At 56.2% G+C, this 14,570-nt stretch overlaps 1 protein-coding gene across 2 annotated transcripts in view; it reads left to right on the plus strand.

The window, feature by feature from the left end:
- RGS14 (regulator of G-protein signaling 14) overlaps positions 1 to 11,660 on the plus strand; it is a 14,918-nt gene extending 3,258 nt beyond the window's left edge. Inside the window, exons 2-15 of one of the 2 annotated variants that reach the window (XM_011946871.1) lie at positions 5,043 to 5,064; positions 5,258 to 5,436; positions 5,785 to 5,877; positions 5,968 to 6,111; positions 6,435 to 6,578; positions 6,727 to 6,835; positions 7,167 to 7,276; positions 7,717 to 7,920; positions 9,689 to 9,765; positions 10,006 to 10,132; positions 10,240 to 10,321; positions 10,416 to 10,462; positions 10,541 to 10,655; positions 10,939 to 11,660. In XM_011946871.1, coding sequence (XP_011802261.1) covers positions 5,043 to 5,064; positions 5,258 to 5,436; positions 5,785 to 5,877; positions 5,968 to 6,111; positions 6,435 to 6,578; positions 6,727 to 6,835; positions 7,167 to 7,276; positions 7,717 to 7,920; positions 9,689 to 9,765; positions 10,006 to 10,132; positions 10,240 to 10,321; positions 10,416 to 10,462; positions 10,541 to 10,655; positions 10,939 to 11,141 — 1,656 coding nt within the window. In that variant the 3' untranslated portion in view covers positions 11,142 to 11,660. The remainder of the gene's footprint in view (positions 1 to 5,042; positions 5,065 to 5,257; positions 5,437 to 5,784; positions 5,878 to 5,967; positions 6,112 to 6,434; positions 6,579 to 6,726; positions 6,836 to 7,166; positions 7,277 to 7,716; positions 7,921 to 9,688; positions 9,766 to 10,005; positions 10,133 to 10,239; positions 10,322 to 10,415; positions 10,463 to 10,540; positions 10,656 to 10,938) is intronic. The other variant, XM_011946872.1, reaches the window with a different exon arrangement.
- Positions 11,661 to 14,570: the final 2,910 nt, after the last annotated feature.

A 14,570-nucleotide genomic window follows, 5' to 3' on the forward strand; every position in this document is an offset into this window, starting at 1 on the left:
GGAGGGAGGGAGGGAAGGAACGATAAAATTCAGGATTAGGCAAGAGCTGAAAGTGAAGAATAGAGACAACTTGAGGGAACTAACTTCTCCACTAGCTCCATGCACCGTGTTGTAGGAGATGGTCCCTAAAGGGTCTGCAAGCTGGAGGAGAGAGGGCTCGGCATAGGCCTGGCTGTGGGCAAACACGGGGACAGGGCCCTAGGGGAGGCTGGGAGTTAAGCCTGGAGGGGGCAGTTAGCCTGGCCTGGCCTGTCGGAAGGCCTAGTTAGTCTTCCCCTCCTGGCAGGAAGACCCGCAAGGCAAAACCCATGCAGCTCTCTCTTTGTCCCTGGCATCCAGCTCAGGGCACCCGAGTTCAGGGTGGCCTTATACAGGGGCAAGGCCAGGGGTCATCTCCATCCGCTGGTTCAAGTTGAAGGGACCAGACACCCAGGTTCTGTGAGGACATCTCCACACAGGGTCTTGCAGCCCCTCAAGCTAGGATGAAATCAGAGGATGGCAGAGGGTGCCCAGCAGAGAAGATGCTCAGTAAATTGGCCCTCCTTCAAGGTCTGATCCCTCTAGAGGGCACAGTTCAAGAGGAGTCCCTGGGCAGGTCATGCCAGATTAGACTTGCCCACCTGTGCCCCAAGGTCTGAGGCCCTGGGCCTCCAAGCTTCCTTGGTCCACAAAAGGAGGCAACTTGGCTAGAGAGGCCTCAGGCTCCAGAATCAGGCAAACTTGAGTTTTAATCTCAGTTCCACCACATCTCAGCTGCATGGCTTCTTCGGGCCTCAGTTTCCTCATCTGTAAAATAGGGGTAATAATACCTGCCACAACAGATGTAAAGATGGAGTAAGGACATGAATGTGTGCTGCCAGAGGGTGCCTGCCACACAGTCAAAGCTCAGGAAACTGGGGCCTTACTCTCATCTTAGTATTTGCAGGTGCCAGCAGCTCCTCCAGGACCAAATTCCTAAGAAAAAAATATGACTAGCCGAGGTCCAAGCCTGGGTCTGTCACTGGCCACCACACCCTTCCTTGCCCTTTCTTCCCCTTTTTCTCCATTCACTCACCACTTCTCCTCAAGCAGGCTGAAGCGGGGGAGGCCAGCGCTGTTCAACACAACTTCCCCAGGCCCCGCAGTGGCAGCTGGGGCAGGCCAGAGCCCCTGCAGGGCACCTGCTCCCCTGCACCTCACCCTGCTGTGGGGTGCTGCGCTGATTGTGGCATGCCTGGTGCTTTCACTCATGGGGCCTCATTCAAGCTTCGCAGCAGCCTCAGGAAATTGGGAATGCTGAACCTCATGCTATCCAGGGGAATTGAAGCTCAGAGAAGTTGAGCTGTATTGTTCCCAAATAGCAGAGCTGGAAATGGACTCCACCCCCACTCCCACCCATCTCCAGATTTCTGTCCCTACTCAATTTCAGCTCCAGCTGTGCTATCAACAACTGTCAGGGCAAGAGAGGCTCAGGATGGAGAGCAACAGGTGGCATTCAGGGGCTGAGAGTCCCTAGTGAAGGGGTGCCAAGGCCAGGGCTCTGATGGCTGCTTGGGAACATGGGGCAAGGAGGGTGCTTCTTGAAGAGGGAGTTCAGATCCGACCTCTCCCACCAACCAGGCCAGCCCTCCAGGGGCCACCAGACTGGCAGGGGAGAGACGCTGGGAATGGGTGGATAAGCACGTGGTGGGAAGGGGCATTCAAGGGGCCTGGTGTTTGGGGATGACTAATGTCAACGGGCAGAGATCGGGGAGCAATTCCAAGCAAAGAGCAGGAGCAGATACCCAGGCAGAGGCAATGGCAAAGCCGGAAGCAGGGGTGTGCGGAAAATAGGAAAGTTTGGTGAAGTGTAGGGTGGAGGTGAGGGGGAGGGAAATGGGTGAGCTGAAGGGGTTCATTAGTCAGGCCCAGGCAGGGTTTTAGCCGTAACCTGGCAACCGCAATGTGCCTCCGGGGGCAGGGAAAGGGCCCGGGGTGGCACCGTGGGGAGGGTGGGGCCTGGGGAGGATCTGGGAGCCAGCCCCACTTAACGACATTCAGTAAAGCAGAATACGGAAAATCAACCTGTGAAGGCCAAACAAAATCGGAGTGCTGGCCCCAGCCCCAGCCCCAGCGCCAGCCCCAGCGCCATCATCCCAGACTTGGGGTTAGAGGGCAGGACAGAGGCTCAGGGTGTGCGCGAGGAGGGCAGGGCCAGGCAGCCCAGCGGAGGGGGCCGAGTCCGGGTGATTCTCGGGGATCTGGGGGAGGGCGATGACTGCGTCTCCGAGGCTGGGAACACTGTGGCGGTGCAGCCGGGGAAGGAGGAGCCCGGGCGCAGGCAGGCAGGTGCAGGCTGCAGAGGAACCTTGCGGCCGCGCGGGGAAAGGCTTGGTCCTGTCCTCCCTCGCAGCCCTCTGCCGCCTCGGAGTGGGGACTTTCTCCTGTAGCCGTGGGAAACACCAACTTTCGTTGGGGGATTTGACTTTGCCGGGAAGGCAGAACCGGGAGCACGGAGACGGGGCTAGGAGGGGCGGGGCCGGAGATGGGGGCGGGGCGTGCTGGGCGCGACGCCCCGCCCAGCGCGCTCTGCACTAACTCGTTGCCCTCGGCTGCAACTTTTTATCCGGGCTCCAGATGGGAAGTGAAGCTCAGGGAGGAGCCCGAAGTTGTAAAACTGGAAAAAATCAGGGCTGGGTTTTGAATTCGGGTCTGAGAGAGCCCCCCCAACACCTGTGCTCTTTCCTTCTATGGCAGGAGTGGCACACTCGAATGTGTAGTGGGGTCAGGCATCAATACTGACACAAGAAAAACATTAATGGTAACGTTCCTTGAACATTTACTACACACCCGATAGTGTTCTGAGTTCTTTATATGTATTTAACTCATTTAATCGCACCAATCCTTCGAAATCAGGACCATTATTTGCTCCGTTTTTAGAGAGGAATAAACTGAGGCACAGAGAGGTTAAGTACCTTGTCCAAAGTCACACAGCACAAATTTGACCTCCCAAATTTAAGCCTGTCTCCCACTGCCTCCACAAGTAGCATAAACGCATTAAACGGTCCCCAGAGGCCTCTGAGGAGCGTGTAAGCCCTTTTGGGGAAGGTGGTGGCTGCTCAATGCCAGACAAGGTTGTCCTGCTGGGAAGAAGCTGGAGCATTAAAGTCTCACGGAGCAAGTGGAATTTAAAATCTCTTGCTTTTTAAATGTGGAAAACACCTTTAAATAAAAATAAACAAACAAACAAACAAACTGTGAGGGCCAAGATAATAGTAATATCCCACATATCTGCAGACCAGATCTGGCCCACAGATGGCCACCCTGTGACCTGAATACTCTCAGGGTGGGAGTAGGAAACAGAGAGGGAGGTTCCATTTAGAATGGTGGGGGTGGGGCTTTCCAGAGGTGGAGATGTTTGCAGGCCTGTTTCCAGTTGGGATGGAAATAAGGGGCTGGTGGTAGGAACTTCTGTGACAGGGCATGGTGAAAATGTAGGAGGTAAGCGGGAAGTAGGAATTGGGGATGACTCAAGCCCTGATGTTGGAAGCCCAGGTGATGGTAAGAAAGATGGGGGCAGGGAAGCTGGTTTGGTACTCTGTTTTGATGGAGGCAGAGGGAGCTTCCATTTGGGACTTCCATTTGGGAGTTTGAGGGCTTGTGGGACATTTGGGGGAAGATGTTACCAGGAAGTTGGTTATGTGTGTCTGGAGCTGCGGATCTGTGGATGGGATAAAGTGCCCAGGACAGAACCAGGGAGGGGTTGAGGCCACATTGCATGAGTGGGAGATAGTGGGGAAGCTGGAGGAGCTGCTAGGAAGGTAAAAAGAGAAACAAGAGAAACCACCGCAAGAGTCATTTTGAGAGGAGAGTTTTTCTGTTTCACTAATGATTGGGATTCCCAGAGAAACCAGAGTTGTGCATTGGGGGCAAGGATGGAGTTAGCTACTGCAGCAGTGCTACTAACAGAGTAGTCCCTGAACCAGCAGCATCAGCATCTCCTGGGAGCTTGGTAGAAATGGACAGCCTCAGGCGCCATCTTGGACCTACTGAACCTGAATCTCCAGAGGTGGGGTCCTCCCACTCTGCACTGAAGTTTGAGAACCACTGCTCTATGCTATAGAACAGCATCCTGTGCCCTCCCAAAGTGGGATGGGACCTGTGGGAGACCCTGGGCCCAATAGGAAACACTTGCAATAAGAAGATCACTGGCTGCAGAAACACCTCTCCTTCCTCGAAGACAGCACTTGTTTATACAGCCCATATCACATGCTGGCCCCTGTTCTAAATGCTGTGGATATATTTTTATTTGATTTTCTTTTATTGAGACAGAGTTTTGCTCTTGTCACCCAGGCTGGAGGGCAATGGCTCAGTCTTGGCTCACTGCAACCTCCGCCTCCTGGGTTCAAGCGATTCTTCTGCCTCAGCCTCCTGAGTAGTTGGGATTACAGGCGTCTGCAACCACGCCCAGCTAATCTTTTTTTTTCTTTTTTTTTGTATTTTTAGTAGAGACTGTGTTTCACCATGTTGGCCAGGCCGGTCTCGAACTCCTGACCTCAGGTGATCCACCCATCTCGGCCTCCCAAAGTGCTAGGATTACAGGCGTGAGCCACCGTGCCCGGCCAATGCTGTGAATATATTAAACTGACTTGATCTTCATATCAAGATAGAGGCAAATGGTTTGCCTCCATTTGTAAATAGGCATTATCTCCTATTTACAGATTACAGGTGGAGGCAAACAAGTTAACTAACTTGCCCAAAGTTACACAGCTAGTAAGTGCCAGAGACTAAAGTCTGTTCCTACCCACCATGCTATGCACACCTGGCTCACCCAGCAGGGGTTGGGGGAGGAGGGAACCAGGGGCTGCTGGAAGGTACCTGGCATAAGTCCCAGTACTTAGTGGTTGGCACAGGATGGAAAGGGAGCCAGGGGCAGCCTAAGCAAAAGCCTGACCAAGTAGAACCTGCCTGGGGATGCCCAGGTAGAGGAGAACACAATTCCACCTCCTGGGAGTTGGGCCCAGAACTGTCCCCTGGGAATCCTCAATGGGCTCGTCTGACTTCCTCTGTTGGGTCTCTTATAGGTTCTGGCTGTGTCAGATGGAGGTAAGTGACAGAATGTGTGGAGGAGGACTGGCTGAGTGGGAGGGAGGAGGGAGGTGGAGATGGGTGGGACACCCCTGCCACTGCTATCTTTCCAGGGAACATGCCTGCAGAGTGGATGCCTGGGGGAGGGTGGGTTGTGCCAGGGGCTGGGGAAGGCAGCAAGGCTCACCCCGACTTGTCCATCCCCCTGCAGAGCTGAGCAGCACGACGGGGCCCCAGGGCCAGGGCGAGGGCCGCGGCAGCTCCCTCAGCATCCACAGCCTCCCCAGTGGTCCTAGCAGCCCCTTCCCAACCGAGGAGCAGCCTGTGGCCAGCTGGGCCCTGTCCTTCGAGCGGCTGCTGCAGGACCCGCTGGGCCTGGCTTACTTCACTGTAAGCCTGGGGTAGGGAAAGGGAAGGGGGGACTCGGGAAAGGGCAGGGCGTGGATGGAGCTTCAGGCTGGCCAGAGTGGGGTCCTCTGTCAGCTGCCTCATCTAGCCTTCCTGCAGCACCCTCTTCCTCTTCTCCCAAATTGGAACTTTTCTTCCTTCTCCCTGTCCTTGTCTCCGTCTCTCATTTTCTCTCCCTGCCTTCAGATCTGGCTCCATCTGTCTGTCTGGCCTTATCCGTCTGGCTTGGTCTCTTGGCCCTCTCTCTGTCCCAGTCTCTTTGATCACATCCCCCAGTTTGGTTTCTGTGTCACTGAGTCTTTGCCTGCCTCCCCCTCCTTCCCCTCCCAGGAGTTCCTGAAGAAGGAGTTCAGCGCGGAAAACGTGACTTTCTGGAAGGCCTGCGAGCGCTTCCAACAGATCCCCGCCAGCGATACCCAGCAGGTGGGAGAAGGGGGAGCTGGGGCCAAGGGCTGGGGAGAGGGGAAATGGGCCATGCTCCCTGACCAACTCCTCCTGCCTCTCCTCCTTCAGCTAGCTCAGGAGGCGCGCAACATCTACCAGGAGTTCCTGTCCAGCCAGGCACTGAGCCCAGTGAACATCGACCGTCAGGCCTGGCTTGGCGAGGAGGTGCTGGCCGAGCCCCGGCCGGACATGTTTCGGGCACAGCAGCTTCAGGTGGGCGATCCCGGGTGGACTGGCCTTGAAAGGGAGACAAAAGGCGCAGGGGCGGGGTCGGACCCTGGCGGGGAGCCTGAACTACAAAGCGGAAGGGGCAAATTTGGAGGCGGAGCAGAGCCAAATGCCCGGGCAGGCAGGTCGGAGCTCAGAGGGCGGTATCAGTGGCACCCGGGAAGGACAGTTAGAGGCGGAGCCTAGCTGAGCTCGGGGCGGGACCTGGACCCTGGGGGTGAGTGTAGGAACCGACGTCGGGGTGGGGCTTGGGCAGCCCAGCGCCCCCACCCCAGCCCCGGCTCACCTGTCCCGGGGTCTACCCGCAGATCTTCAACCTGATGAAGTTCGACAGCTATGCGCGCTTCGTCAAGTCCCCGCTGTACCGCGAGTGCCTGCTAGCCGAGGCCGAGGGGCGCCCTCTGCGGGAACCTGGCTCCTCGCGCCTCAGCAGCCCTGACGCCACTAGGAAGGTGCGGACGAGGGACTGGGCGAGGCAGGGGGTCTTGCGGATCGCGTGCAAGAGGGGACGCCCCCGGATGCAGATCTGCGGGTATGTGCCCACGGTCTGCATGCGGGCTGGGGCCCAGCCCGGTGCCAGCGCCTCCCCTGTACCCACAGAAGCCGAAGCTGAAGCCCGGGAAGTCGCTGCCGCTGGGTGTGGAGGAGTTGGGGCAGCCACCCGTTGAGGGTCCTGGGGGTCGCCCTCTCCGCAAGTCCTTCCGCAGGGGTGAGGGCAGGAGCGAGCAACAGAGATGGGGGGAAGGCGGGAGTTTGGGCAAGTTTGGGGAGTGCCCGCTTCCTCCTACGTGGGCCACAGTCTGTAAGTCTGTGAAAATTGAAACGCAGGTCCCAGTGACCACTGCACTCCCCTGGGTGGTTCGGGTCCTGGGCTAGACCACAGGCGTTTGGAAATCTCCAACGGTGGTGTTGCTCCCAGGGATTTACACCTGGGCCCCTGCAGGATGACTCCAAACAAGGCCCACCAGTTGGGGAGAGGCTTCCGCAGAGGATGGGTGAGGGCGGGGGGCTGTTCGTGTCCATCGCTCCCTCTTCCCTAGAGCTGGGCGGGACTGCAAATGCCGCCTTGCGCCGAGAGTCTCAGGGCTCCCTCAACTCCTCCGCTAGCCTGGACCTTGGCTTCCTAGCGTTCGTCAGCAGCAAATCTGAGGTGAGCCGACTGTTGAGGAAGACAAGATGCTCTATGGGCTAGGGTCACTACTCAGGCCTGTTTACATGGTAGCCCTCATTCCAAGTTGCTGTCCTTACTGCGTCTCCCAGCTTGCTCTGCATGGCCAACCCTTCAGCCTCCTTACTTTTCTCCCGTCCTCACTATATCGGTCCCCATACATGTCATGGGTGCACATCCTCTGTCGGCAGATGTGTGCACATGTGCAGCACCCAGGTGTGTATACACAGCAGGTGGACCCGTCTCTAGGTGCTCATATGCCTGGGTGTGCATACATGTGTTCCTGCAGGAGGATATATCTTTGCCTACCTTGGGAGTGCGTGTGCATGCTTGAGCCCCAGCAAGCTTACCTGTCTCTGTGTACCTGTCTGCATGCCCTTGCATGTGTACACGTAATCTCCCCCGCTCCTGCCCTTAATCAGAGCCACCGGAAGAGCCTTGGGAGCACCGAGGGTGAAAGTGAAAGCCGGCCAGGGAAGTACTGCTGTGTGTACCTGCCTGACGGCACAGCCTCCTTGGCCCTGGCCAGACCTGGCCTCACCATCCGAGATATGCTGGCAGGGATCTGTGAGAAACGAGGCCTCTCTCTACCTGACATCAAGGTCTACCTGGTGGGCAATGAACAGGTGGGAACTTGACCTAGCTCCAACTCTAACCTCCTTCCTGATCCTGACCCCAACTCCATTTCTGTCTCAGACCAGTCATGGCTCCAATCTCAACTCAATTTCTAATCCCCTGGACTAACCCTAATTTCAACCCCATTTCCTATCATCACCCCCTTCCTAACTTCAGCCTCTACCACAATCCCACTCCTATACCCACATCCAACTCCAAAGCAACCTCCACACCAACTTTCACTCACTCAGACATCCACCCGCCCCCACCTCATGCCCTTCCAGGTTTCCAGCTTCGTCTATCATCCTGGTGATCTTAGGGAGGTAAAACTGGGGAGAAGCACTGTTGGAACTGGGGTTAGTGCCTTATCATTCCCAGAGTCCAGACTGCCATCCCCAGAGACCCATCCTGGAAATGGCCATCCATGGGGTACCCTCACCTCCTTAGCCTCTAGGGGCACCCAACTGCACCTAACCCATGAACTTTTTCCTTTAGGTGCAAACTAGCTTAAACTTTGAAGAAGACCTAGGGGAAAACTGGCTTTAAAGGAAACCATTCAGTCAAGGGAATCTCAAGGAAGAATGTTGCCTTCCAGGGGGCCGTCAGGATTTCATTTACCTAGTAGACAAATCCTAAGGTCCTGCCAGGTGTGTGGGGGAGAGGAACCCAGATCTGGGGCTGTCCTCCTGGCCCACAGGCTGGAAGTAAGCCAAGCAAGGAGTGATCAGGGAGGAAAAAGAGTGAAAACTCCAGAGAAGGTCGCTGGGGAGAAGGTAGGCATTTCTGGCTGATGTCCGGAAGGCTTCGTGGAAGAAGCAGCAGTTGATGTGGATGGGGAGGAGTTTGCCTGGCAGAGATGTGGGGGAGGATATTCCAGGCAGAGGGAACAGCTTAGGCAAAGGCCTTCAGGCAGGTACCTGCAGGGCATGTTCAGGGGCCTGGAGTGCAAGGGTGCAAGGGCAGCAGTGGGAGGTGTTATACCCACTCTTCTCAGGCCGCCAGGGCGGCTGCCAGAAGCCCAGATGGGCTTTCATACGTGCTAAATATAACTTCCTCACCCACACTCCACCTGCTCCTGCAGCACAGCATAGGCCTACTGCCTGGGAGATGCTGCCCCCAACCCCTACATCAGGCTGGAGCAGGCAGTGGGGCCTCTGAGGGTGGTCATCACAAGAGTTACTGTTTATGTACCTACTGTGTGCCAGGCATTGTGCCAGATGCTTCACATCCTCTGGTTTCACAGCAGTTTTGGGGGTGGGCCCTTTTTAAATGAGGAAACAAGAAGTGTCCTTAGTAGTGGGGAATGGAAAGAAGTGGATAAATGTCAAAAATGGGACCAGGCCAGGGTGGTTAATCAAAGGTGGGTGGTGAGGGAGGAAATGCTTCCAGTTGGTCTGGTTGGATTTCACACACCTGAGGGACACGGGGCAGCAGTCCTGGAGGCAGAGCCTGTCCTGGCACAGAAAGAGTAGGCCAGGGATCTGGGACCTAGGCCTGCCCCTTATGATTTCATGCCAGCAGATACGTTTCCCATAATTTCTGTCTTTTCTCAAGAATGTCCAGCATTCTTGCCACTTTTCTCCCTGGCCTTGGCTTTCCTGGGCTTGGACTCCAGCTTGGTACCTTAACCCATTCGCTCCCCTACAGCTCTTCCACCCTCCATCCCTCCCTCTAGGAAGCCCCAGTGGTGGCCATGGGAGGGCGTGAAGTTGTTCTTAGACCCACAGGGATGGCTGGGGGTTGGGGGAGGGACTCTTAGACCCTGCCTGGCATCCACAGAAGCCCCTGGTCCTGGATCAGGACTGCACCGTGCTGGCGGATCAGGAAGTGCGGCTGGAAAACAGGATCACCTTCGAGTGAGTGTTCTGCCCCCAAGTCTGGGTCCCAGGTCCTGACGCTCCCTTCAGGCTCTGTTCTAGCTCCCTGGCTCTCCAGGCCCCGCCCCTCATGCTAGCCCCGCCCCCGAGACAAACCCCGTCCCCTACAAGCCCGTCCCACCTTCTGCAGCTCAGGCTCCACCCCTTCGCGTTTGTCCTGGGAAGGGTTTGGCTGGGGGCCGGCCCTCCGGCCCTCTGCTGCCCGAGGGTTCCGCGCAGGCTGGAGCTGACGGCACTGGATCGCGTGGTACGAATCTCAGCCAAGCCCACCAAGCGGCTGCAGGAGGCGCTGCAACCCATTCTGGAGAAGCACGACTTGAGCCCGCTACAGGTGGCGCTGCACCGGGTGAGCTGCGGGGCCGCGGGGCGAGGAGAGGCGGGGCCGGGAGGGGCGGGGCCGGGGCCGGGGCCAGGCGGAGGCCTGTACCGCGGGCTGCTGACATCTCCCCACAGCCAGGCGAGAAGCAGCCTCTGGATCTGGGGAAGCTTGTGAGCTCAGTGGCGGCCCAGAGACTGGTTTTGGACACTCTTCCAGGTAGGGGACATTGGCCTCGGGGCTTGATCTGTGGCCCAGGAGGAAGGGGGCCCAGGTGGGAGGCAAACACTAACTGTGGCGCTGTCTGCCGCAGGTGTGAAGATCTCCAAAGCCCGTGACAAATCTCCCTGCCGCAGCCAGGTGAGCGAAAGGCGGGTGGCCTCTTCCACCCTCTGCTTCTCCCCTCCCAATTTTGACTCTGACCCCACATTCTCGCAGGGCTGTCCACCTCGAACCCAGGACAAGGCCACCCATCTCCCTCCAGCGTCTCCCAGTTCTCTGGTGAAGGCGCCCAGTAGTGCCACTGGAAAGCGGCAGACCTGTGACATCGAAGGTACATGGTGGATGAGCTGAGGATTAGAGGGACTAGGGCAGTGGGGTTGGGGACCATTCAGGGTGGCATCAGAGAGCCTTGGGCTAAGGCAGGGGGCTGGGTGCCATTGGGTGTGGAACAGGAAGGGTGGGGGTTGGGGGGTCAAAGGGGCTGGAACAGGGGGCCACAGGCCATTGGTGTTGGGGCCAGGGAGGCTGTGGCCACACTAAGGCAGCGAGACTGTTGTGGGCTAGCATATAGGCAAGTCTGCTGGGGGGACCCTCATGCTGTGGCTTGCCTCCAGGCCTGGTGGAGCTGCTGAACCGGGTACAGAGCAGCGGGGCCCACGACCAGAGGGGTCTTCTGAGGAAAGAGGACCTGATACTTCCAGAATTTCTGCAGCTGCCTACCCAAGGGCCCAGCTCCCGGGAGACCCCACCACAGACTGAATCAGCAGCCCAGCCCATCGGGGGATCCTTGAATGCCACCACTGACTCAGCCCTCTGACAGCTACCCAACAGTCCAGGACAGCTGCATGGCACCCGGCGGGCCGAGCATGCCATGGGTCCGCTCTGCATGCCCTGTCTGTGCCATGAGTGTCCCTGGCCCCTTCCTGCCATGGGCAGGCCCGCAGGAAGAGCCGGTAGGGGTGGAAAGGGGACTCAGATGAGACACACCCCACAGCCACCACCGCCTTGTCCCTCAACAAGCTCAGCCCCAGTCCCCTGCAGCCAGGCCACAGTGGGGGAGGTGAGTCTAGCCCCTTGGAACAGGCTTGCCCAACACGGAGGGATGGCGTTGGCAGTGCCAGCCTCCCCAGCCTGTGCCAAGTTTCAACAAGGGCAGGAGGAGGGGCCGGCCCTTCCTCAGGGAGCTGGTATGAGTAAGGCCTGAGGGTGCAGGCAGGCAGCCCTGTACCCCACCCACATAGACTATACTGTCCATACAGATTTTGCAGTAGGCTTGGGGCAGCTGGGTTTGTCCTTGATGTATGATACTGTTATAATAATTATTATTATTCTGCCATGAGTTGTCTTCCTTGTGTGCCAGACTGTCCTGTGGCTTCCCCCACCATCAAAACACACTGCTTCTGTCACCAAGGTCAGTGCCAGGAAACTCTTGGGGACCTCAGGATGTGCCTCCTGACTTCCTGTTTTCAGAACCTCTCTTCCTGACTGCACAGTATATGGGGTGGTGTGTGAATATCTTACAGTTTTGTTTTTTTAAAAAAAGAATATGGGAACTGGGTGAGGTGGCTCACACCTGTAATATCAGCATTTTGGGAGACCAAGGGGGGCAGGGGTGGATCGCTTGAGCTCAGGAGTTCGACACCAGCCTGGGCAACATGTCAAAACTCTGTCTCTACCAAAAATACAAAAAATTACCTGAGTGGTGGCGCATGCCTGTGGTCCCAGCTACTCGGGAGACAGGTGGGAGAGGATCACTTGAGCCCGGGAGGCAGAAGTTGCAGTGAGCCAAGATCCTGCCACCGCACTCCAGCCTAGGTGACAGAGTGAGACTCTGTCATGGTGTGGAGGTGAGAGAAAGGGCGGGGAGAGGTGTGGGGGTGAAGAACCCTGTGAGGAGCTGTGCCTCTCTATCACGGTGCTGTTGTACTGAGGTCTCTGTGGATCTGAGTACATCATTCTGGTCACTGTTCTCTGCTTCTATTGGGGACCAAGTGTCTCTGCACAAAGGATTGGGGTATCCTTTGGTGCACCAAAGGTCTACAAAGGGGATACTGATTGTTGTAGCAGAGGCAGGTTCTCACTCTTACCTGCTTTAGCTGGGTGGTCTGTCTGGCAGCCCAAACCCCTCACAGTGGGAGGCAAGGAGGACCTCCCAGAAGGAGGGCCCCAGACTGCGGGAAGAGAAGCCAGATTGGGTTCCAGCCCAGAGAGGTAAGTGCTGCAACAGAGGAAGCTAGGGGGTGTAGGGACCAGGAGAAGGCCCCTAAGAGGGTAGTGGGGTCTCCTGACTGCCTCAAACAGGGCACATTGGCTTCCCCACTGGAATCTTTGCACTCGCTGTCTCCTCTGCCAGGAACTCCCCTTACCTGCCCCAGGCTCAGTCAACTGGCTCCTCCTCCTCCTCCTTGAAATCTGTGGGATTTTCCAGCCCTGTCCTCCTATGGGAGCTTCAGCCCTCTGCCCCTTCAACCCATTTTGTTTGGCTGGCTTAACCGGATCCCTGGCAAGCCTGGCTAATCAGAATACTCCATTCTACTGGCCAATCAGGGTACTCTATCCCATTGGCCAATCAGAGTACTCCATTCCACTAGCCAATCATAGTAGTACATTTCCCTGGCCAGAATTTGGTTCAAACATAGTCCCCTGACCTCAGGCGTTGCAATCAGAGTCCCAGTCCTGCTCATTTTCTACCATCTCCTGGGGTTTGTAGAAAGGACCCTTAGGAAGCGAACCTGCATGTGAATGCAGCCAACACTGAAAAGCAAGGCTAAAAGATGGAAGAAGATTCCTGACGAAATCCAGCCATACCTGAAATAAAACACTCCTTGCTTTTCTCCTTGTGCAAGCCAATAAATCCTTTTCGTATGTGTGCTTGTTACTGTGAGAGCTTTTTAAGACCTGCAACCACAAAAGTCCTGCCTCATTGAAGAGCTCTGCTTAAACACCTCAGAAGATCCTGCTCTAGTCACCCAGTATAACCAGCGAAGCGCTCCCTGACTCTGTTCTCTATCATTCTAGTCAGTTTTCAAAATTCGCAGTAGTTATCCCACTGTGCAATTACCTTGTTTACTGATTGATACTCATGTGCTAACAATATGATGATACTCATGCTGCGATGGTAGAAATCTTATCCTTTTTTTCTTTTTCTTTTTCTTTTTTTTTTTTGAGATGGAGTCTCATTCTGTTGCCTAGACTGGAGTGCAGTGGCTCGATCTCAGCTCACTGCAACCTCCACCTCCTGGGTTCAAGCACTTCTCCCGCCTCAGCCTCCTGAGTAGCTGGGATCACAGGCACACGCCACCATGCCCAGCTAATTTTTGTATTTTTAACAGAGATGGGGTTTCATCGTGTTGGCCAGGCTGGTCTCGAACTCCTGACCTCAAGTGATCCACCTGCCTCGGCCCCCAAAGTGCTGAGATTACAAGCGTGAGCCATTGCGCCTGGCTGACCTTGTCCCTCTTAATCACCACTCTATCCCCTTGGTCTAGTGGGCTGATAAATGACCCTGCAGTCTCACATAGTCTTAGCAAAGCATGCGGTGGCAGCAGGGCATTGGTGGTCCTGGCAGGGGACTGCATAGCACCATCACAGTGTGGGGTCAGGGGTGGGAGTAGGGAGACCAACCCGTGTCCCTTTTCCGACCAGCCACAGAACTTTCTCCCTTGTGGTAGGAGACAACCTTCCATGTTCTCCAGGATAGAGAGGTGAGAGATGGGCTATCTCTCCAAAGTTAACAGATCCTGCAGGCCAAACCCACCCTTCACCCAGTCCTGCACTTCTGTGGGCCTGGCAATAATGCCAGCTGCTGTTAGGGACCAATGGGATTGCCCCATGATAAAGGGTTAGGGGCCAGGTAGAAGAGCACGCACAGAGGTCAGCCCTGCAGGTGCAGGAATTCACATTTACTGAGGTCCCCAAGTTAGACTTGCTCCATCCTTTATCTCCTTTTTTGCCTTCACAACAAAACAACCTGGTGAAGATGAACTCAGGCTGCAAGAGGGGAAGTGACTAGCCGAGGATCCTGTAAGGAGTTGTCACAGGAGCTTCACTAGCACCGAGGCTGTCTGATGGGGACACACCCCAGGGCGGCCTAGCTGCTGCAGAAATCCCCAATGGGGAGCCAGGGTCCTCTCCCAGAAGAGTAGTTTGTGGGTGTTTTGTTTTGTTTTGTTTTGTTTTGTTTCGTTTCGTTTTTGGAGATGGAGTCTTGCCCTGTTGCCCAGGCTGGGGTGTAATGGTGCAATCT

The sequence above is a fragment of the Colobus angolensis genome, unplaced genomic scaffold (assembly GCF_000951035.1).
Source record: "Colobus angolensis palliatus isolate OR3802 unplaced genomic scaffold, Cang.pa_1.0 Scaffold254, whole genome shotgun sequence".
NCBI classification, from domain to species: Eukaryota; Metazoa; Chordata; class Mammalia; order Primates; family Cercopithecidae; genus Colobus; species Colobus angolensis.